Raw genomic sequence first — 22,650 nt, 5'->3', positions numbered from 1 at the left:
AGTTTCTGGAATAACAGAATACTAAATCTTCACTAGTTTTTCATCATTGTTGGCTACTGTATTTTTAAGTTTTATTTATTTATTAATCCAGGCTTCTACCATTCCAGAGTACTGGCCTAAAAGTAGTATCTGTTTGATAATTGATGACTGATTTAAATGCAAGTTCTACTAGTAGTTAGATTTAAAATGAAATCTTTTGGTGTCTTAATGTTAAGCTACTGTAGTGGAACAGCTTAAACTTTTATAGCATCTTGTCATTCTGAAGTATGTCTAAGTGTTTTACAAAATATTAAAATTAAAAGTTAATCTATCCTTGAGTGCTGATACTTGTGTGTAGTAATTTAGATCTAGCAAGAAGAAATCAAAGTGTTTAATGCTTAGCATAGCCTCTCTTTTTTAGTCTGATGTCAGAAAGGAGATGTATTGTAGAAAAACACCTCATTCCAGAGGGTCTGTTCTAGAATCAATGCTTTTGTTAAGGCCGTGGTAAAGACCTGTTGTAGTTTCCTCCAAATCTTTCACTTAAAGTTGAATTTCACCTTACAGTAACAGCTGTTCAATATGAAGTGTTTGTAAGAACGTGTGTGCGTCTGTTGGAGGGACAGTAGATAAGAACTAATCTAAAACACCTTGACTTCTGTGGTACCAGAAAAAAAAGATCTTTCTTGGGTTTTGGATAGATGAGTATAGTCTGAGTGGCTGCAAGTACAGTGAACTCTAAAGCTGAATTACTCATGTGCAATTCAAAGTCATTAATTGTCGAATGCACTAGTGATCTCATTGTTTAAGGGGAAAACTGTTATCAGAAAAAAAGAATGAATGCATGATTATGCCTCTCCCCCTTCATAGGTATGCATACACCTCCATCATTTTGTCTTTAATGAATATCAGACCCAAATTCTTAAGGTGGGAGTTACAAAACCTCCATATTATATGATGTCTTCAACTTCAGCCACAACTAAACAGAAATCATTTCTGCTATTCAGATGTGACCTCTTTATTGCTGGAACCTAGACAGATATAACACTTAAAGTGTTGAAAGGTGACCATGTAGATTGTGCGGAGCACAATACCATCAACAGTTATGGCCACACTAGTTTCAGTAGATTCACCAAAGACTATTGTACTGTGGGATCCCATCAAATGTGACAATATATACTATTTTTTAAGTATTAGTTAGGAGGGATGCAGTACTTTTTTTTACTAGTACCTCACCCTCCTTATATGCTAACTGGAGGGCAAGCAGAATTGACAAGCTAATGTATTGACTTTAAAAACAATAGTAATTGATACACAAGATAAAATTTTAATGTTTTTGTTCTAATATGATTTCTGTCTGAATTGTATAGGTTGTGATAAGTTGTCTAAATAGATGTAAATTCAGAAAGTATTTTGTGATCAGAGGTGTATTGTTATACATAACGATATACATAATGAAGCCTTTGTAAGTGGCTGTTGAACAATCTCAAGTAGGCAGCAGCCAGTGAGCCAAAGACGTTATTTTAGTGCAGCACTAACTTTCTTAATCCAATCAGCATCACTCAAAACATCCATCTCCCTGTACACCTGCTTTTGGGAGAGTAGTCTGTGTTAGATGCTTATCTTGGAATCTGGTCATTTAAAAATGCCCAACCTACAGTGATGAAAGGCAGTTCACCTGTTTGCCAACACCACGTGTGAGCCTAGGTTTTATTAACAAATCCATAGAAATGGACTTTTGTGGTAATATCCTATTCCTGTTTCCTCACAGAACCATGCAACCACTCAAAATATCAGTGCAATGAAAGGTAGAAATATGACTCGCCATGCAGAATAATGGCAACTGGCGTACGATTTATCATGCCCCATCATATGATGAGCTAGAATATTATATTGTCAATATAGCATGTCAGAGCCTTTGGAAGTAATTTGCAGTGTCTCTTTGTAGTTGTTTACAAGATGGAGTTGGGGGCCAGGCACTTTTTATTAAAGGAAAATGGAGGTTTCATTGCTCAGTTGTTACAGTATTTTCATGGTAATGCTCTGTGCTAATACGCTGTATTTTGGCACTTAATAAGATAAAAAGCTTCTGAGTAGAAATAGTAACTATGTGTCAGAATTATACTAACTTCCAGTTATTAATACTATAATCTCAAGGTTTCCACAAATATAAATGTAATGTGACTTGATGAGAGGTTAAATTATAGTGAACTTAGTGTGTTTCATTACAAGGGAATCTGTCCTGCTTCATAAGTGAGTTTTGGGGTGGGGGGGGGTTCCTAAAAGATCATTGAGCAGTCAGGGTTCTTACTGACACCTTTTTCATGTGCTTCAAATACTCGAATCTTATTTTCATCTTTATTGTTTCTTTTCTTTCTTGTGAACCCCCTAGGCAATGGAACTGAGCAGAACGATTCAGAAAGCGGATTATCCAGAAGAGGGCAGCCTCGAACAGAGGAGGATGCGTAAGTGTATTAAGTGCGTTGTGGGTGCAGTGCTGTGATTTTTACTTACGAAAGGTTGATATTTCATACCGAAATAAATTAATAGTGATTAATTTTAATACTTGTAATTCCACAGGATTGGACATTCAAAGGCACTGAATGGCAGGCTTACAGTTATAGGTATAGATTAGCGCAGGGTTTGCAATACAATTGTCCATCCAGTTCTGTCTTTCACTGGTAGTGTGGGGCATATGACAGTGCCAATTACAGAAGTCACACTCACAGTACTACACAATGAGGTATTGTAATTAAACTACCAAAAAGAAGGTATGTTTTGCCTTTCCAGACTCTTCTGAAAGTGTACATTCTTTACCTTGTTTTGGAAGCATTAACTGCCAAAGATATAGGGCCGATAATGCAGAGACACTTTTTGATTAAAAACTACCCACAGATGGTCATAGTGAAACTTCATGATTGCTTTGCAATATCTTCTAAAATTCTTGTCTTTTCTGCCACAATCTTATTTTAAGCTATAAGCTTATTGACATTAATGGACTTTGGGCAGATCACAGTTAGTAAAGAACTTAAATGTTGCAGGTGAAGTATCTGATAAATTGCTTTCCTAAACTTGATAGATGTGAGGAAGGAGAAGTGATAAAATGTGTTACAAGTCAGGCTGCTAGTGCCTCATGTTGTTAGTATTGCTTGATCTTTTCTGTTATGAAAAACACATTTAATTGCTTATTCCCAAATCTCAGCTGAAAAGTGAATTGAAATTTTCTGTGCCAACAGTGAGGTATCAAGCTAAATGTGTGATGTATTTCAGCCAAAGCAAGCACATCCATCCCTAAGAGTTAGATAAAGGAAATATTTGTTTCATCTGTGATAGAACTTGGTGAAAAAGTGGAAAGCTGTGAATCTCTGTAAGTTGGATTGTGTCAGGGATGCCTTTCATCTTTATGGGAATTTACCCAAATCAGAAATCCTGGCAGTTCTGAGGTTTTTTTAATATGGAAGTTGAATATGCTCAGTAAAATTACTTTGAGTTTAAGCTTTAGTCCGGCTAAAAATCTGAAAGTTTCCTTCCTCGATGAGCATGTTCATACTTCTTGCTGCTAATACAATATTATCCTAGATAGCCCCCCATCCATTTCCATCCTTTTTACTCAACTGAAATTGTATTCACCAGAGACTCTTGTGATCTCTTATTAGCAAAATTTAAAAAAAAAAAATTCTTTATTTTCATTCTTCTTCAACACTGTCTACATTTTTGTTCTTGAAATCTTATTATCCTGTTTTGTTGTCCTGCCTTTTTAGTTGATGCTTCAACTTGTCCTCTGGTGGAATCTTGACATAAATCTTTGACATCTGTCCGAGAAAGTCTAATTCACAGCTCAGCATCAACATGGCTATACCACATCTCTTCTTTTCTCCTCTGCAACATTTTTTTTTCATTCTGTGTAATGTCACTGTCTTGTATTTCACTCAGTCCCAGTGCCTGTGCATCCAATTCAAATTGTTATGCAAATTCTCCTGTCTGTAGGTCTGAGACACTTTATCCCCAAAATCTGAGGTGCATTTCCTGTTACCCCAGTTTGTCACTAAGCGCTCACCTCTCCATGTAATGCAAACCTCCATTGCCCACCTATTCCTTTGTTAGCCAGCTTCTTTGTACTCTCCTTGTGTTTCTGCTTCTGACAACCGATCATACTGGAAGACCTGTTGGTATTGAAGGCAGAACGCACCTGCTGTGCTGCAGCTTGTGTTACTGGAAGAAGTATCACCAAGCCAGTGCAGTATTCATGCAGGCTAGTTAACCAACATTAAAGAGTTGGGGTTTTGTACTTGAGTGGGTTTCTTTCATCATATGCTTAAGTATACTTTGCTTCTGTATTCTTTTGTATGTATTAAATATTTGTATCACAGTTGTTCCTAGTGTCCCCGATGAAAATTCCCTTGGGACTAGATATTTTATGCATTCATTTCTTTTTTACAAATAATATCTGTGACATTTATTCAACTAAATATTATGTTTCTTATGTTTGAAGTTGTAGCTCTTCCTTTTGATTATTGCACTTGAACTCTCAATGTGTTCGTTGAGTTTTTTTCTTGTATTGGATGCTTTCCCTCACCATTAGCTTGAAATTTCTTCGGAGTAGGACAGTAAGTATCTTCTAAGTGATGGAGGAATTGCTTGGATGACATGTTAGACAGTAAAAAGTAAAATCTTACAGTTATACCAGAGGGAAGCTGTAAACTGATTAATTGTTTTTTTTGTTGTTCAGTAAATCCTTGGTCAACACATATAGACTTGTTTCTTAGTGATAGTAACCTTGAAACAGAACAATTTGAGTAATCATAGTCTTCATTGACGTGTAAATGTTTGCATTCAATAATTCAGTATATTTTTTAAAACTGCAAGATTTGCAGAAGACTAGCAGTTAGTGACATGCCAGTAAACACATTTATAAACTAACACCTACACAATAACATTTATGTGAACTTCCATACACTTAATTTTTGCAGGTGGAAAATATATTGTACAATACAGTGACATTAGCATTTTCTTTTCTGCATAGCCTTCTGTTCCCATGTTGAAATACAACAGTGATAAGTCTTTCTCATGCTGTAGTTCTGTTTCTAAATTTGGGAGTTCTTATAAGGGTGATTCTCCCTTCTGTGGGAGGAAGCAGTAAAAGAATTATTTCTCTGTTATCTCCATTTGATTTGCATGTTTAAATGGTTCAAAGAGAAAATAGCCTAAACATACATTGCAGGAATTTTTCCAAGACATATTCAGTGCAAATCCTTAATCATGCATTAAAGTCTGCCATTTAGATCTACTCTGATTGTATATTATTTTAATTTTTATTGCTAAACCCATTAAACTCTGAAAGCTGACCATCTTTACACTGGTAGTAAAATATATTTGTGGCTTAAAAGGGGAGGTAGCACAACAAAGCTGAAGAAATAACATCATGCAATGTTGTCCCTGTTGGGCTCAGTTTTAACTTCTCATGTTTCCTATGGCTACAAGCAGTATCATACGATCTTGCAGTCGATGGGTTTGGGGAGGTCATCCTCTTGATTAAATTCCTGCTCTTAGGAACAGATGAGTTAAATTCCTGTTTTTACTATTGTCTCCCCTAAGAAAATTCTGTAATATTGCTGAACCTGCATTCCCGTCCTTAAAATTAGGATATATATTTTTTTGCCAGTTCCCTTACAAATCCTAACCAAAGGCAAGTTATATTTGGTGTTACATGACACAATCAGGTTGCACAGCCCATCTGTTCACAGCTTATCTAGATCCATATTGATTACAATGCAAAGAAACTCTGGGAAACATTGTAAACACTGATTTTCAGCAAATGGTGATGTGGCTAATTGAAATTGTTTTATTTTAACTTTTTATGCAGGTTCATGGAATTGCAGTCCAAAGTGAAAAGTTCATTGGTTAGAATTCTGAAAATAAGAGCAAATCTGACAAGCCTACAGGTTTGGTTTACACTGATTTATTTTTTTAATCTGCTTTTAATATAGGATTTGAAATAAAAATTAAAATCTTATATGCAACATTTGAATTTTAAGAAATAGGGAAGGAAATAAAATTCTTGAAACTAGGCAGGTTTGACTTGGAAATCCAGAAAATGAAAAAAACCCACCTAAATAAAAAAACCCAGAACTTAGTAGATTTTTTTTTTAAACTAGAGGAGTTGCTTTTCCAAGTACACCATTTTTAATTTGCATCACTCCTCATTTTGTACATGAATAAAAGCATATGAAGTAGTTATCAACTGTTACTCATAACCTGAAGTATGAATTATTACCGCATAGATTTTTATGTCCTTGAAGATTAAATATCCCTTTGTGTTGAAGTGATTGTACTATTTAATTTACCACTAATGTATCATCATTTAATAGTCTGTTTAATACATGCTAAAATGCAAATAACTTTTCTGTTTTATTCACATTTTGTTTCCTGAATAAATTTAACACAAGGTTCATTGCTGTATATCAATACCTGAGAAATAATTCAGTGTACTCAAAATATTGAATTGATTTCTTTTACTTGTGTATGTGGTCTGACAATGTTTTATTTACAAAAAAAAAGACTGATACTAATTTAAAATATTTTAATTAAAATGTTTATTTAGAAAACCCTATTGAAAAATCCTTTATATTTCTCCTGAGATTGATAGTGTATGGTTTTAGGTCTACCATGAAATGCTGAGGAGTGTGGTCAATAGAATCTTAAATGCTTCTAGATTTCCATTTTACTAACATATTCTAGCAAGCCTGTACATGCGCCAAGATAGCTTTTCTGGAGATCAAGTGTTAATCTGTTTAAACAGCTGAAGACTTACCAACGAAGCGTAAACAACAGGAGAATTTTAAGCAACACTTCAAAAGGCACCTGAATGCCGTTTTCAAAGTAGCATATATTCTTCCACCCTTAAACTTTTTACTCCCATTGACTTTCTGTGAGGTGCAGTCTCATGCATCGTTTGTAGCTTATGAAAAATTTCCAAAAGTTCTTTCTTTCAGATGTTTTTAATAAGTTGTAGACGTCTAAGTAGGTGGTTTGGGAGTGAGATTTAACAATGTCTTGAATTATGTTTTTTTCCAGGCTTTAGAGGGCAGTAGAGAGCTTGAAAATATTGTTGGTGTCTCAGACTTGTCTTGCATCTTGAGTGCTGAAGTGCAGAAAACCCAAGTGCTAAGTAAGGAGGATTTTCAATAATACCCATCCCCTTTCTAACAATTTAACAATCATCACTCCAAACGTTTCCTAGAGTCATACCCCTCACCCTGTGTTATAACGGACTGTTATACCCCAGGCCTCTGACCTGTGAGTTCTTCTGGTCAGGACAAATGCACCTTAAATGTCCTTGTGCATCCCACCAGGGACATAAAAGAAAGGCAACCCCAACGGCCCACTCTGCTAACTCACAGTCACAGATGGGGAGGAAAAACTTGCAAAAGCAACACCTTTTCTTATGTAAATAGTTAGATACTTAGTGGATAGTTAGCTAGTGATTAGGATAAACATAGGTACTTTGATTGCATTGCCTTTCTTATCGTTTAGCAAGGAAGTTGTTTTGTTTGTTTGCCTGTTAGGAGGATTAGGCTGAATATAGGTTTCCAGGCTTTAAAAAACGCTATTCATGTCTCTTTAAATGATGGACATACCCCAGATGCTTATTGTGTTGGGATAAAGGCACTTTACACATGCCACATCTGTGATACTTTTCCAAAGGAATCCAGAAAGCCAAAGATTTTCATTTTTATGTGTCCATTTTTAGGAAACTTTTTATCCTTGCTCCAAGTCAGAGGTTCTTGGGACATGTGAATCCTCAGCAGCGAAAAGTGCATTCATGCTTCTCTTCACAAATGCCTCTGCAACTAGAAGGGGAGTATGTGATGGGAAAATATTCTAAGGCAAAAAAAATTGCATTATGGATAATTACAGAAAAAAGAAGAAAAAAACCCTATTGGCTTTCAGGGAGAAGAAACAAAGATCTCCCTTACCAGGTCATTCCATTAAGATTTAAAAGTGGTGAACAGTAGCTGTAGGCACCCAAGAGGCCCCAATTTTTATGCCTCAGAACAGGTCATTTGTTTTCACAATAGCAACACCTTTTATCTGTACCCACATGACATGTTTGTGGTACAGGGGTGTGTTTAAGACTACATTTACCTATCACTGCTTGCATATATAACATCGTTCTTGTAGACTTCTTATACCAATCTCTGATAATCTAGTTTCTGGCTGACCAGGGAATATGAATAATATATACATATACATAGTCCCTGTGTCCAGTCTTTGGACAAGCATGCAAAGATAAAACAGTTTCTTAACCTGCAGTAAATGTGATATTTTGCCAGTATATAGTATTCTGCAACCTGTCTGGTTGCTCTGTTTTCTGCAGAGTGTGAAAACACTAGAACTAGCTATAGGAGAGCAAAACCTAGGGTGACTGGGACTGCTACTTTGTTTGCAGTTGGAAACAGGCAGACAGTAAAGCTGCAGGTGCTAGAGAATTTTTCTTACCGAAGAGTGCTATAACTCTTCCAATGCATTAGGTGCATGCACCCCAGCAGTGGAATTTATGCACCACACATTTCCAGCAGCTACTGTTGTTTAAATTACCATTTCTTTCCTGACTTGTATTTCAACGCTCATTCGGTTTTCTTTTTGCATGTGTATACTCTAGTTCCCACTGTAATGCATATAACCAGATGTTTTCTTATACAAAATGAAGTTTTCTGAAAATAGTCTGTGTTTACATTACTACCCTACACTGTGGATAGGGCAGTAAGACTGCCGTATCCAGAAGGTTGCAACTGAGATGTCAGACCTATTGTTGACGTTTTCTGTTACGTCCACTCTTTCTGTTAGCTTCTTGTTGCTTTCAAAATAGGAAAGAATCATCTTTTTGCCCTGTCGCTGAATTGGGAACAAAACACCTGTTAGCACTACAAGACAAAAATGGGAACAAAATATGGTATGAGGCTTGAAAGCACAACTTCCCCAAATTTGGTTCATTTTGAAAATGTTTTGTTTTTTTTTTTTTGAGCACAATACATAAATAAGGGGGGGGGTTGTCATCACTTGAAGAAAAATACAAGTCCTTTGAAAGTGAAAAAGGCAGCATTGGTATTATTTTCTTTGAAATCTCTGGGTCAACATTTATTGATTTCAGATTTATTTATTTGACTAGTGAGTCAAGCAGAAGAACTGCAGCTGTTGAAAAGAAACCATGGAAAACTTCCTGCCCGAGGTAAGAAACTTTTTATAACTCCTGTGTAACAGATGTTTTGATGATTCCTTTTAGTTGATTCCTTCTCAGTTCTTTCCACTTGAAATAAGTTAAGTAACCTTCAGTATGTGAAAATGATGATAATCAAATGTGCTTCTTCTGAAAACTTTTGCACTACTCACATGTGAAAGGAGAAAAAAATCATTAATGGTCTTGCACTTGAGGCATGGTCTAGAAATAAGTGCAGTCAGGTCCTAAAGAGTTTACATACCTTTTATATATACCGGTTATCCTTGTTCTTCCTCACTCTCCTTCCTCCCCCTGCATTTTCAGTGTATAAGCCAAGTAGCGTACAGTCTTTGCAGCAAAACCTTTTTCACCTTATGTGTATTGTGAGGTATTTAGCACACTCCAGGGGACTGTGAAATCCTAACTATTAGGTTTCTTCATAACTAGTGCTGTGAAAATATTTGAAGTTGGTGGCATTTAATATAGTGTGGCCCACATAGCTGCTTTAGTGCCTTGTCTAGCTGGGAATGTGGCGGGGGAATACACACAAGATTTTTATTTTTTTTCTCTTGCACCCAATAAAATCAACAAACATTCCCCACTGATATTTTTATATTTCTGTTATCTTCACGCATTCTATCTTAAAATAGAGCAAAATCGGTGATGGCATCTCTACTGCTTTGTCTGCCAGCTGTCCCAACCAGCAGGACTGCTTCATATCACAAGCAGCCCCTTTGATTTTGGTTGTATCTGCTCTTCCACATGCCTAAATTCTTTCTGCTATGGGGAATTCTCTTAAAGGAAAGAAAGTTGATCAAACTTAAGTTTCCTTGGCTCCAGCAGATTACCACAAAATGAAAAGGAGTGACATTACTTTTTAAGGAACCTGGCTCATTTGTGCAATCTGCTATTTCTGATTTACAGCTCCCTCTGTCCTTCTGTTCAAATGATCACAGCCCTTGTCTGGCACTGATAATGGTGAACACCATGGGCCACTGCAGATTTAAACAGTCATTGCTTCCTTTGTGCCCTGCTTTTTAATCATAGAATCCCAGACTGGTTTGGGTTGGAAGGGATCTTAAAGATCACCCCTAGTTCTACCCCCCTGCTATGGGCAGGAACACCCTCCACTAGCCCAAGTTGCCCAAAGCCCCATCCAACCTGCCCTTGAACATTTCCAGGGATCCAGGGGCAGCCACAGCTTCTCTGGGCAACCTGTGCCAGGGCCTCAGCACCCTCAGTGGGGTCACCTTAATGGTTACCAGGATATACATTTATAGTTCCGTCTTTGCTCTAGAAACTAGCCACTCACACTAAACATATATCCGGTCTTGTTAGATGAGAAATGAGATATTTTGTGAAAGTAGGATGGAAAATAGAATTACGAGTTTAGGATGACCAATTTTGATGAAGTTTCAATGTCAATTTTGCTTTAATAAAGAATAAATGCAATTTTGCTGTCTTGAAAATACAGTAGTAGGAGAAGCAAAGAAGTAGGTGATAAAAGCATTTGGAGATGTTTTATTCTGCCTTTTAGTTTTGGATGTGGTTTTTCATAATTATTTTTAATTAGTTATGCTCAAGACTTAAAACTTATGACTGTTCTGTGGCTTGATACAGATGGAATGTCACATTATCATCACATGGTGAGGCATGAAATTTATTTACTTTACATAAACAACCTCTACTTAAAACAACTTAATACAAAACATTCCTTGCTCAATGGGCAGCATTATTTAGAACTCAGTATATCATTTTGTGTGACCAGCATAAAAAATGGCATCATTGTTTGCCCATGACTAGCATTTACAGTAAACAAAATGTTTTTTAATAGAATGTAAGCAAACTGTAAAGCAGCTGCCAAGAGATGAAATCTCATCGGTATGTTGCAGTCCAAAACATGCTTTATGTGTGTTGAGAATAGATGTGTAGGTTGCGATATGCATATTTTAAAGGAAAATTTAATAGGTTCAGAGTTTCAAGGGCTGAAGATAACATTCTAAACAGAAAAGCTACTTAAGCTGGTTGTTACAAATTATACTAATACTTTGCTTCTCAAAAAGAAAAACACTGACATAAATCATGTCCGTGACTCCGTCTGCTGTCCAAGTAAGAAACAACAAGAGAATGTTATAGAAGATCAAATACTTGTAGTGTTAAGGAAAATTATTTTCAGACTGTATCTTGTAATGAAATAAAAAATACTTCCTTTTCTGTGGTGGTGTTCATCCTGCCAAGCCCATGGGCACATGTGATCACCCCTATTAAGTTTACTTCTAAATATTCCTAACTTTCATATTGTTTTTAGTACAAGTGACTGAAGTTTGCACTCTTTGCATCAGTAGTGGTGGCTTTCCAAGACACTAGATCAGGGTTGACTAGATGGATTTTCATTTAATGCCACTTGAAATTAGTAATGAAAGCAAAGCTGGAGAGATTGGGGACCAGGTAATACTGAGCCCCCACTCGCCAATCCAATTTTTCGAAGACTCTGTATATATGGCAAAACATAAAATCCCATTTCAGAAACACTGCAAAATATAGACACATCCTTAATAAGCAGAGTTTCTTCTCAAAACAGATAAAATGGTAAGAACGCAATACTCCAGTTTATCCCAATTCACGTCAATTTGAGTTTGGACTTTGTATTGGGTCTTTGTGTAAGAGCAACTAAATAGCTTGGGTCTGGACTGCGGGTGGGCTGCTGTGAGTGACAGTAAATCAAGTTTACAACACATTACCACCTCATTCTGAAATAAAGTAGAATACATTTGTTGCCCTTTAGACATACTTTGGTGTCTGTCCCCACCTATCCTTCCTCTTTCTCCTCCTTTGGGATCTTCTGTGGAAAAAGGGAATGCATCAGACTTCAGATGTATGTTTTCAGGAACCTACCTGTGGATTTTTCTGACTGTAAAAACCCTAACCTAAAAAATATAGGGTTTTTTTTCTCAGCCCAACTTTGTATTCACTTGCAGGAAAAGTAAGTCTCATGAAATGGCTAAGCGGAAATTTGTTAAATGAACTGAATGAATTCAGAAATTTATTCAGAAACTGAGTTTCTTTCCAGTGTTTCCATTCCTTGAGAGCAAATGGAACAAATACATGATTGCCTTTGCTTACAGCGAACGCTCACTTTTCAGGGGAGCAATGAGATGGATGCAGGGGTTAGACCTAGGTATTGGGAAAGGCTTTTTTATCTAACAGATCTGCAGGCCTCTTTCTTAAGAATGGGTACGTGAGTTGACTGTGAGGATGAACCACATGCTCTAGTTTGTGCAAGCCCTACTTCTAGGCATTTGTGAGAGAGGCTTTTCTGAAGTTCAGTTCTTTCACATTTTTAATCTGTTTGGAAAAAGCCGCTAATGCTGACACAAACAGCACTTTCGTAGTTCTGCCAAGGTCCTTTCAGTTAAATCCTAGGCTTCTTTCCGGCAAGAGTTTGACAAGGTCTGTCCAGCAGCCCTTTTGTGGTGTACATCATCTCTAAAAGCAACAAAGATGATACGGAAGGACTTTTTTTTCAAATAGATTATTATTAGATGGAGATTTAGAGCTGGTGTTTGCAAATGATATACTTACTTCAGTTCTGAACACTAGAGTCCAGGTTTGGTGTTTTGCCACACATCAGAAATGTCTGCTCTGAGCTAATGTCCCTGCATAGTGTATGGGAGAGATGGTGGTCATCTGTACTCTTTCACTTAAGTCCTGCATCCAGCCAAGATATGAGTTGCCCTCTTGGCCTACTCAAGAAGGCTAAGATAGAAATTGAAACTAAGATAGAAATTGAATTCAGAATTAATATTTTCTGAAGGTCTGAAAATACACTCTAAAGCCTGGTATTCAATTGCATTCTAGTTCAGTCAGGCTAGTTCCAGAAAGCTGGTATGGCCAAGGCTGCCTAGGCCAGAGCTGATGCTTAGACAGAGTAGGTCTGTAATGCAACTGCAGTATGGAGTCCATACCTGCCTTTACCACAGGACAGAGAACCCTTGGGCCAAGAGTCTTCTCGTGGCCAAAAGTGGAACCAAGGGGCCGCAGTCGGGCAGCACTTTGCAGGATGTCCTCTAGAAGAGCAGTCACTGTGACTGGCACAGCTCTAGCCCCGAGATGCAGGTGAATGGCAGATTAAAGAGAGAGATTGTGCAGATGGGCTGCACACATTCCCAACTGGTAGATGATTCCTTGGAGCTGAAACCAGCCAATTGACATGAGTGTACCCTTTGAGTGTTATGTTCCATGTCATTGTTAAGACAGCTTCAAGAAACCACAACTTTGTTTATGTTGTGTGGAAGGAAGCCTGGCCTTGTTCATCTGCTCTTCCGTGTGGAAGATCTGTCTGTACTTCTGCTCACAAGGCTTTTTGACAAGTAGACATGGGGAAAAGTCAATATCAGTTCTGGTTTTAAGTTACACCTCAGCATGAACACTTGTAAATGGGACTGCACCAAGCTAAACAGAATTAGGCCTGCTTCAGTGGTGAACATGTGAGCGTACGTTTGCACACAAGGACTTAGTGCAACTCACCTGCTTTATTTACTCCTAAGTTATTTTGAATGTCCTCATGCAGGCCCAGAGAAATTGTTCTGCCCTCCTGCATTTACAGTCACAACTAATTGTGAGATTGCCCCAAAGTGCACCTTGAGGAGGAGCATGTTGTATTCTAATTTGTGTTGTGTGGATTAAAAGCTGTCTAAACTCCACAATTTAGGTGTACAGGCTAAATTTGACTGTACATCTCTTGTTCTGTACAAGCAGGTCTTTTTCTTAGTTTGTAACTGTGCAATGTCCTTTACAGTCTAGAAGAGGTAACAAAACCCACTGAGCCTGGTACCCAAAATCTGCAATGCTAATGATTTTCCTAGGACAAGTGAGTAATCTTGTCTACTGCAAGAATGCTACTGAAAGGTGAAGGTTTCTGTATGACCCCCAAATGCCGTGCTCTTCCCCAGCAGGTTTTGGGTCTGTTGGATTGTACCTGCACCTTAAGAGCGCACGTTTTAAAATACAACCTGAGATTTGAGAAGTGTCTGGGTCTGAGGTCACTGACATGACAAGCTTTTTGGATGGAGGCAAGGGGGCAAATTACAAACCTCTCCAATGATTTAACATCCTCTGCTATGTAGATGAAATATTAAGCTATTAACTTTTGTGGCAGATACAGAAATGCACATGAGACATATGACTATAGGCCTCAGACGTATATACATATAGAACTGTCAACCTGCATTTTATATTTAGGTGTCAGCCACATTTATTCATTAATTTCACACTTGTGTTTAAACTCTATTTTCCTATGTACCTTTTTACAGATGCAATTGCTATTAATTTTTAATTCTAGTGGATCTAGACTTTAGAGTATTAAGCTTAATGAAAAATTAAAAAGAATTGTAGTTCTTTCAACAGCTATATGTAGCGACTCCTACATGAGAATAAATACTGCTCTCTCCCATGAATATAATTATTTTAAATAAAAAAGAAAAGAAACATTAGTTTGGACTCACTTAGTAGCAATTATATGTTTAAGAGGTGTAAATAACTTGCTATCCAGACATTACAAATATCCAGGTGCTCTGTATGTGCTGATGACAACAAAATTGAAAAGAAAGACTGTAATAATTCTGACTGGTTTTCTCTGCAGAAGATATTGATTATTTGTGTGTGGTGAGAGATTTGGAAAATTCAATTAAAGGAGTTGTGCAAAGCTTTCATAAATTTTCCTTGTACAGCGTGTACACAGACATTGTTGCGTATTAAATCAATGCAGCACTTCACAATATATTTTCTTTGAAACATAAAAATAAATAACATTTAAACAGTTCTGCTTACTACAGAAACAAATTTTATTTTCTGTGAAGCATTTAGTCATGTGCTATCACTGACTCATACACATTTGCCAGCTGTAACAAATTTTATAGACGTTTTCTCCAGAGACATAGCTCATATACTATGAATTTTTAAATGAGCAAATGGTGAAGAAGGGATGTCAGCAATATAAAAATTGATCAGTTAAAAGATAAAAGCATAAGTAAAGAGATTTGTATGGTAGTCTTAATAGGTTTTATTAAATAAAAATACTATAAAAAGACAGTAATGAATAGACTGAAGGTTTTAACTGTGGTTGAGGTGGAGAAAAATTATTCTGGCACATTTAGTAGAAGATTGGTTTTATATCACCTGACAGGTGAACATTTTTTTTCCTCTCTGCTTTTTAGATCTGTAAATGTTTTAGAGCAGTCAAACTTGGGAAGGAATGGTGGTGCAAGTAGGAGGGGAAAAGAAACTTGGGAAGATTCTGCCCTTTTAATGCTTTTGCGGGCCAGGGACAGGAGACCCCAACGGCAAAGGGCTGCAAACCTTCCACCAACCCACCCACGCGGGGCTGAGGCTTCTGGTGACTCTGTCTGCTGCCCTCCCCTGCGCAACCCGAAATCACGGAGCTGACGAAAAGAGAGCAAGGGCAGCCTGGTCCCACACCCAGCTCCTGCTTGTGCCGCAGTCCGCTGCAGCCTGAGCGTCTTTCTGGTCGCCTCCACAGATACCTTCCTTTCCTAGCTCCTCTGGCCACAACAGATTTTCATCCAGAAGTTTTGCTCATGTTCTCTTTGCTTTTATGTAGTTTAACAAGGAGTTCTGTCTATAAAAATGTCAAGAGAGAGAAGCGTTGTTAGGCCTTTGTTGGGTTTTTTTAAGAGCAACTCATGATCTTCATTAGCTCACACACAAAAAAAACCCCACAAAAACTAAAATAAAACAAAAATCTTGAAGTGCTACAACAAGCATTGTAAGTTTTTGGAACACACAAATAGTAAATTATATTTGATTATTTTACTATCTTAATGCCATCTGTGTCAATATTACTATAAATAGGGCGCTCTTGTCAAAATCTGCTGTCATGGCATATATTTGGAAAGAAAGCAGAGTTAATTATGTTTTATATGAATCTGGGCAGCTTACATTTTTAAGACGGCTTCTCAGAGTGAAATGCAGATCTTGGCATTGTTGCTTTGGCATGTATGGGTTCTTTAAGTACTGCATAGTCAGAATGCCGCAATCAGTGATTAAAGGGTTCATAAAGACCGAATTAGGAAGTTGCATTTAGCACAAAGAATAGCAACTTGTAATTAAATCCAGTCTTTTTCTGTTACTTGGAATACAAAGCTGGATAGTTTCTTATTTGAAGCAATAGTTGATGATAATTTATGTAAACAAATGGTGGTTATTAGATATAAGGCTGAAAAGTTGTACCAGAGGCAAACTTAAAAGTGGATGCCTTGTTTATGGAGTAATCTTATGAGACCTCGCTTAAGACAGGATTTCTGGCTTGGGCTGGGTCAGCTCCGGGTAGCGTTACTGGCACCTCGTGTCAGACCCAGAGGCAAGTCTCCTGCATCACGCCACATCCAGGAAGCGCGTGACACCTAAGAAATCACAGCTTGCCATGTGAGGAGAACCGAGAACCTCAGGAGAGTCTTCCCCACCGCCCCCCAGGTCTTCGGTGGCTTTGGTGCCTCTTTCCGTCCAGGTTTATGTGCAGCCCCTTTCCTCACAGTAGGAGTCTTTTTTGCCATAAGAAAGCAAAAATCTCTGTTTGTTGTTCTCAGTATGTTTAATACAAAGCGAATAATTCTGAATTCTCTCTTCACCCTCCTGTGGTGGTGGACTCAAAATGACCCATCAGCAGACACTAAGGTTACTGAGACCTGAGTTGATCATCTGCTGCAGAAAGCCATCCGGCAACCTGGGCACTCAGATGCACCTCCTTCCAGACCCTTTCCCTGTACGGTCTCATTCCTGGAGCTCTTCTCTGCCCTTGCACACTTCTCCTCTACTTCCTCCAGCCATCTGCACCCCGGCCCTGCCCTCCTTGAGTAAGGGGCTCAGGTGCGGCTGCTCCCTTTTTGCCATCCCTTCAGAGCATTCAGCGGACGGTGGTTCCTCTCATGTAGTTCTTGGTTAGATTCCGCAGAATTCGCTGATACAGTCCTTAGGGATTTTTATTCATTCTTTTATTATTAATAGCAAAAAAGAACGACCACCTTCTAATGCTCGTAACACGTTCTGTTCTGCTTTGTCATCATTGGTAATGATGTAGCATATGTGCATACACTCACAAGTAATTAAGACATTCTCCTAAATTACTGTTGAGGCACAGTACCTGCATGAAGTAAAAGAGGTTCTGTTAACCACTGCAGTAGGTATTTAACTCGGGGGGGGGGGGGTGGATTTTCACAAATTCTGTAGTAACACCACTGTTCTGTTTATCAAAGCTGATTTTTCTCCTCCACAGAGTATGTTCAGACTGCCAGTAGCTCTGCATTCCTCAGGTCGCTCCTTGACTCAGGTAAGCAGCCCCTCGGTCTGCTCTGTGGCTTCTCCGCTCCCGCGTACAGGTAGTATCATCATCAGGACTGAGGTACTTGAATTTAAAACATTTGCAGAGTGATCTAGTATGTAGGCCTGCAGTCAAGACAGTAATAGCTTGATGGGAAAGCAGTTGTGTGTGGTAGTTCTTGTTACTGGTTTATTAAGCAAAATGACGTATTGGATCTGTAGAAAATCTGTCCCACTAAAACATCCAACAGCATTTCTCCTCATCCGACCTGTCTCTAACTGGGTGTTTTTTTCAGGAACAGCAATTCAGCTGTAACACACATAAAGAAAGCAAGAAAATTTGTGTGCTCGAGGTTATACCTTCATAAACGCCCCAATGGCCATTGCCCTGCGGTTCTCCAGGGAGGCTGCCTGCTGCAGCCCTGCTGTGCTACTGACAGCAGGGCCCTTCGCCGCCGGGCGCCGGCCTGGCTTTCCTGCAAAGCTGCTGCCTGCACCCTTCTTCACTGCACTACTCTTTGTTCCAGCATCGTAAGGAAAAGCCGTTAGCCGCTGACCTTGTCTATCACCATATATTACTGTGCATGAGAAAACTCATTGGTCATATGTTTCATAAAGTCTCTGAAGATGAGAGTATCTGCAGATTGTATCATTCCCTGTATAGTGTGAGAACATCTCTCCTGTGGAAAGTTAACGTAGTCTAAGTCTTGTAATTGAGGAAGATGGAAAAGTAGATCTACAGATCTTACAAACTGTGTAACTGAGTGAGTGCAGGGGTGAGCGCAGACATATGCATTTTGCTTAGTGAAGGTTAAATTTTATTTTGTAGTAGCAAAAAAAAAAAGCGCATTAAAGTCCAGTTTGTTTGCAAGCTGATGTTACCCTACTACTTATTAGCTGCTTATGCCAGAGATTCTTTCTGCTCCTTACTCCTTCCACACCAACTACCGCACCAAAGGCAGAGTAATCGAGGGACAGAAAGCAGTGCGGGAGAGCAGAGCTCCATCATGTTCAGCAGCTCACTTTCTCCACTCAGTGTAATTTCTGGGTCCTACAGAATGCAGAGTGACCTTTCAATGGTGCAATAATCAAAGTCTTACACTGGCTTGTTAGCTTGACCTAAACTCATGCTGACAACTACAAGGCTTCAATTTGGAATTAGCTCGGAGAGCACTCATGTCGCTCCTATTAGTTTATGTCCATGTGTATTATTGTCTAATCAGTGAATGCTGGGTTGCACCTTCTGTCCAAAAAGAGACACATTTATTTTTCTGGTTCTCACTATCCCTTCCCAAGTGTGACCAATACTGCAAAGCCCTTTGCTTACTTATTGTTTAAAAAAACTATAGTTGTGACAGCTAAATAATCTTTTAGCAATTATTTCTCATTTTTTTTCTACAGATAAAACCTATAGCATTTCCTTAAAACATCCTAAAACACTACTGCAGCTCAAGGGAGACTCCTCTGCTGCTCTGCATTGCCTTAGGACATATGGGGGTGTATTTTTTATGCAGTGAGGCTAGTACTGGACATAGGCCAGACATATAATGCTGAACAGATCACATGAATGATGATGCTGTTGTCTAATTGCTATTTATTTTAGTCATTCCTTATCTCCGCACAGGCATTATGTGAAAAATGCATTCCACATCAACCCAAAGTTCTACATCTGCTTGACTGTACTTAAAAGGAGAGAAGAAATGACTGTAAACCTATCTCCCCAGCAAATACCAGTTTGGGAGTGCACGTTGCACTAGGCAGGTGCACATCTAGATAAAATTTCTGGCATCTATTTAAACTTAACAATGTGCACAACCAGATCATCTCAATGTAAATAATACATCATGGTTGGTTTATGCAAGCGTGCATACAAAATGCTGATTTAGGTTTGCTGCTGCATGGAAGACAAACTATATTTTCTGTATGTTCTTACTGCAAATACACAATTATGCTGCCTTGGTTTGTTTTGTTTAAAAAAAAAAAAAAACCACAAAACACAACAACAAAGGCAATATACCCCCTCCCTCCAAGAAGCAGGTGAGAAGAACCTATGTTACAAGACGACAGTTGGCTGCCAGGCCTCCAGTGGGAACTAGTTCCTCCTGCCAGGGCGGGGGGTTGCATGTGCCCACTCAGTTCATCACTTCCTCCCCCCAAAAGCTAGCAAAACCCAACAGAAGTGAATGCATAATCTCATTTTGCCACAGCTGGCCTAAAAATCATGACTTTTTCTAATGATGATTGGGCTCAAAAGCTAGAGGAGGCAGTATTCTGAAGGAATTTGAGTGCTGAACGCGTTGAAGTTGTTTACAGCCGAGCCCTACCCCGCGTGCGGCTGTATTAGAGATGTTATTTGTCATCTACGCCACTGTTCCCTCTAACGCCAACCCAAGACACACCATACCAAGGTACTGGCTTCAAGCCCACGGTGTTAAAACTCTTGGCTCTAATAACATTTGCTTTTTAGGTCAACGTTTTAGCTTAGCTTTGGTATTTAACGATGTATGAGGAGACTTGTTATAAAACAGTTCCTTCTCTTTTTCCTTAACCTCAAAACCACCTCTCCAGCCTAGCGAATAGTCTCAAATCACTGAGTAGGGCAGCTGCTCTCACATCAGAAGAGTGCAGTAGAATGATTATTTTTTTCAGAAAGTTCAACATAACTGCACACAACTGAATGTCCTTTCTACTCCTGCAAAGTTCTGTTAGACAAACTGATTTTAACAACTAAAACCCTGAGAACCGAAATGATAAATGCATCCCCAGTTGTGGTTAAACATGTATGTGCTCATAATTTTAATAAATTGATCAAAATGGTTTTGCACTTTAATACCTGTGCAGTTGGACTGAAAAAGATGTCAGTAATTGTTTGCAGAGAAGCGTGTAGGTTACTCTGTTTATCTTCTACTCCATTCTCAGTTAAGCTTTCTGTGCTGTTGGTTTGTTATTGTATGTACAACATTCAGCAGCTGAGTGCTTTGTATGACAAGGGAAGGTGAGCCTGAACCAGCAATAGTTTATATAACCTGATTGTAACCTCTGCAGCTGGAAATTAAACAGTTATTGATCTGAAAAGTCTGTAAATGAACTGTATGCCGGTCTAAATCAAGCCATTCTGCATAGTCTTAAAAGCACAAAATAAAAGTTGTATGAAAATGACAGTAAAGGTGATGCTGGATGACAGCGAGTTACAGCAGGAACTTACACCGTGGCATTCATTACATACCATGAAATTTGGTATTTAAATCCGTTTTTAGGGCAATACAAAGGTATATACCAAGATTCCTCATGCATGCCTTGGCTACTTAAGCAGTTACTGTTTCTTTTACCTCCTGCTGTACCAGGCTGTTGCCTTTCAGGAACAGCTGGGTCTGTGAAGACCCATCTCCAGTGCCACACCAGGTGGATCATGCGACTCTCACTTTATCACCCCTGGAGACCAGCTCAGGGACAAAGATGAGAGAGACACTCAGAACTGATGTTTTTGTATAGGGGAAGGTTGCCCCATCATCTCCTGATGAATACAAGAACAGGCTAGTTAGAACCTGAAGCTGTTCGGCTTCCTTCCCTCTGAATGTGCTGTTTCAGATGTTATTTCAGTGGAAGCGGACGTTCTTCAAGCTGCCGGGACATCTGGTGGTGTTCCGCCCTGCCGTGCTTGGGGGGAATGCTGGGGAGGTTTTGCTTTCGCAGCCTCTGGAGACAAAGATTCTTGTTTATGCGTCCTGATACGCATCAATGCCACTCAGCCTACACTTCTGAAAAGAAAGGCCATGCTGTGGGCAGAGCTCTTGTATGCACACCCTCAGAAAAATTCTAAATACTTGTGAAAATATTTAAGTTTTGTTGCTCTATAGTGAATTGTGACAGTGTTGGTAAACCACTAAACTGTTCTCACCCCCGATACCATTACAATTCCTATTCAAGCACACCTTTTTTATTTTGGCTCAGCTGCCCTGGGTATAAAGTTGGCTGTGGTTACTTTTTCCACACCAACTAGAGCTGGAAAAACAAATAAATGCACTCAGCTTGTAGACACTTCATTTACAGTATTCATAACTCACACAGTTGGAGGTTCCCAGAACAGCTGATTCACACACTCACAACCGACGCGGCAGAGTCACTCCAGCACGCGCTGATGTCAATGCCAGTTTGGTATGCGACAGAGCGCACCGAGGGCAGGGGAGGAGCCTTTAAACAAGGGTGGGTTTGCTTTTCATTACATATATATAGATACACACACACATATAATGTCAGAGCAGAATGAAGAGAAAGGATAGACTGACTCCTAATTAAACTACACTACCAGGAATTGCTTTATGATTTATTTTCTTACTACAAGCTTTGTTATATATGTAATTATTCCATCAATTTGTATTCTCTGAACTATTGGCAGTGGAGGCTGTACTGTGCTGAGGGAGAAATCACAGAGTTTAGTTCAGTTTACATCTGCAAATTGCTGTGCAATAAGGGGGGGTGTTACCCTTTATTTTTCCTGAAGAGCCTAGTACCTGCTTTCAAACTGCACTGCAGTACCTCAACTATTCTTTCAGTACCACCACTATTTTTTGGCTTTTCAGTCCTGTTAGAAACAGTTGTGAGTCATAAGACTACACTAGTGTTAAAACCAAATCATAGCGAAAGAAGAAATGTATTCCAGCCCACCGCACATGTGGGAACCTTCCCAAATGTCCCAGCCTCTACTTCTAACTTCGGTGCGTTCTTCAGCGTTCTGAAAGCAGGGGTAGCATGGAAAATAACACATCATAAACGCACGACACTGGTGGAAGGTTGAGTTTTCTTCCCTACACTATTAGCTGAAGAACCAAGTGCTCTGCTTAGATCGCGGAATCTGCGGAGCGCCTTGCACCGACACACAGCCTCTTGCAACGGCCCAGATGGACTGCGGCACCTTGTATGGAACAACGATGGAGGACAGCGACTGACTACATGCAACAGTTTGTGTCATAAAACAATTCAGCAAGACAACTTAAGAGCTACCAGTTCGAAGTTTCCACTTAACCTGCGCTACTTTGCTTTTGTGCTGGGAAATGTGTAAATGTAATACCAACACAACAGTGTGCTGTTTTGCTAATACAGCTGGGGTATTTTAGCACAAA

At 38.9% G+C, this 22,650-nt stretch overlaps 1 protein-coding gene across 1 annotated transcript in view; it reads left to right on the top strand.

Moving 5' to 3' along the window:
* Positions 1-22,648, top strand: part of ITGB3BP (integrin subunit beta 3 binding protein) — a 36,355-nt gene extending 13,707 nt beyond the window's left edge. The window contains exons 4-9 of the mRNA XM_054833379.1: positions 2,372-2,444; positions 5,843-5,921; positions 7,054-7,147; positions 9,149-9,208; positions 17,487-17,540; positions 17,827-22,648. Coding sequence (XP_054689354.1) covers positions 2,372-2,444; positions 5,843-5,921; positions 7,054-7,147; positions 9,149-9,208; positions 17,487-17,540; positions 17,827-17,846 — 380 coding nt within the window. The 3' untranslated portion in view covers positions 17,847-22,648. The remainder of the gene's footprint in view (positions 1-2,371; positions 2,445-5,842; positions 5,922-7,053; positions 7,148-9,148; positions 9,209-17,486; positions 17,541-17,826) is intronic.
* Positions 22,649-22,650: the final 2 nt, after the last annotated feature.

Source organism: Grus americana, chromosome 8, assembly GCF_028858705.1.
Source record: "Grus americana isolate bGruAme1 chromosome 8, bGruAme1.mat, whole genome shotgun sequence".
NCBI classification, from domain to species: domain Eukaryota; kingdom Metazoa; phylum Chordata; class Aves; order Gruiformes; family Gruidae; genus Grus; species Grus americana.
This window is presented reverse-complemented; position numbering and strand designations above follow the sequence as displayed.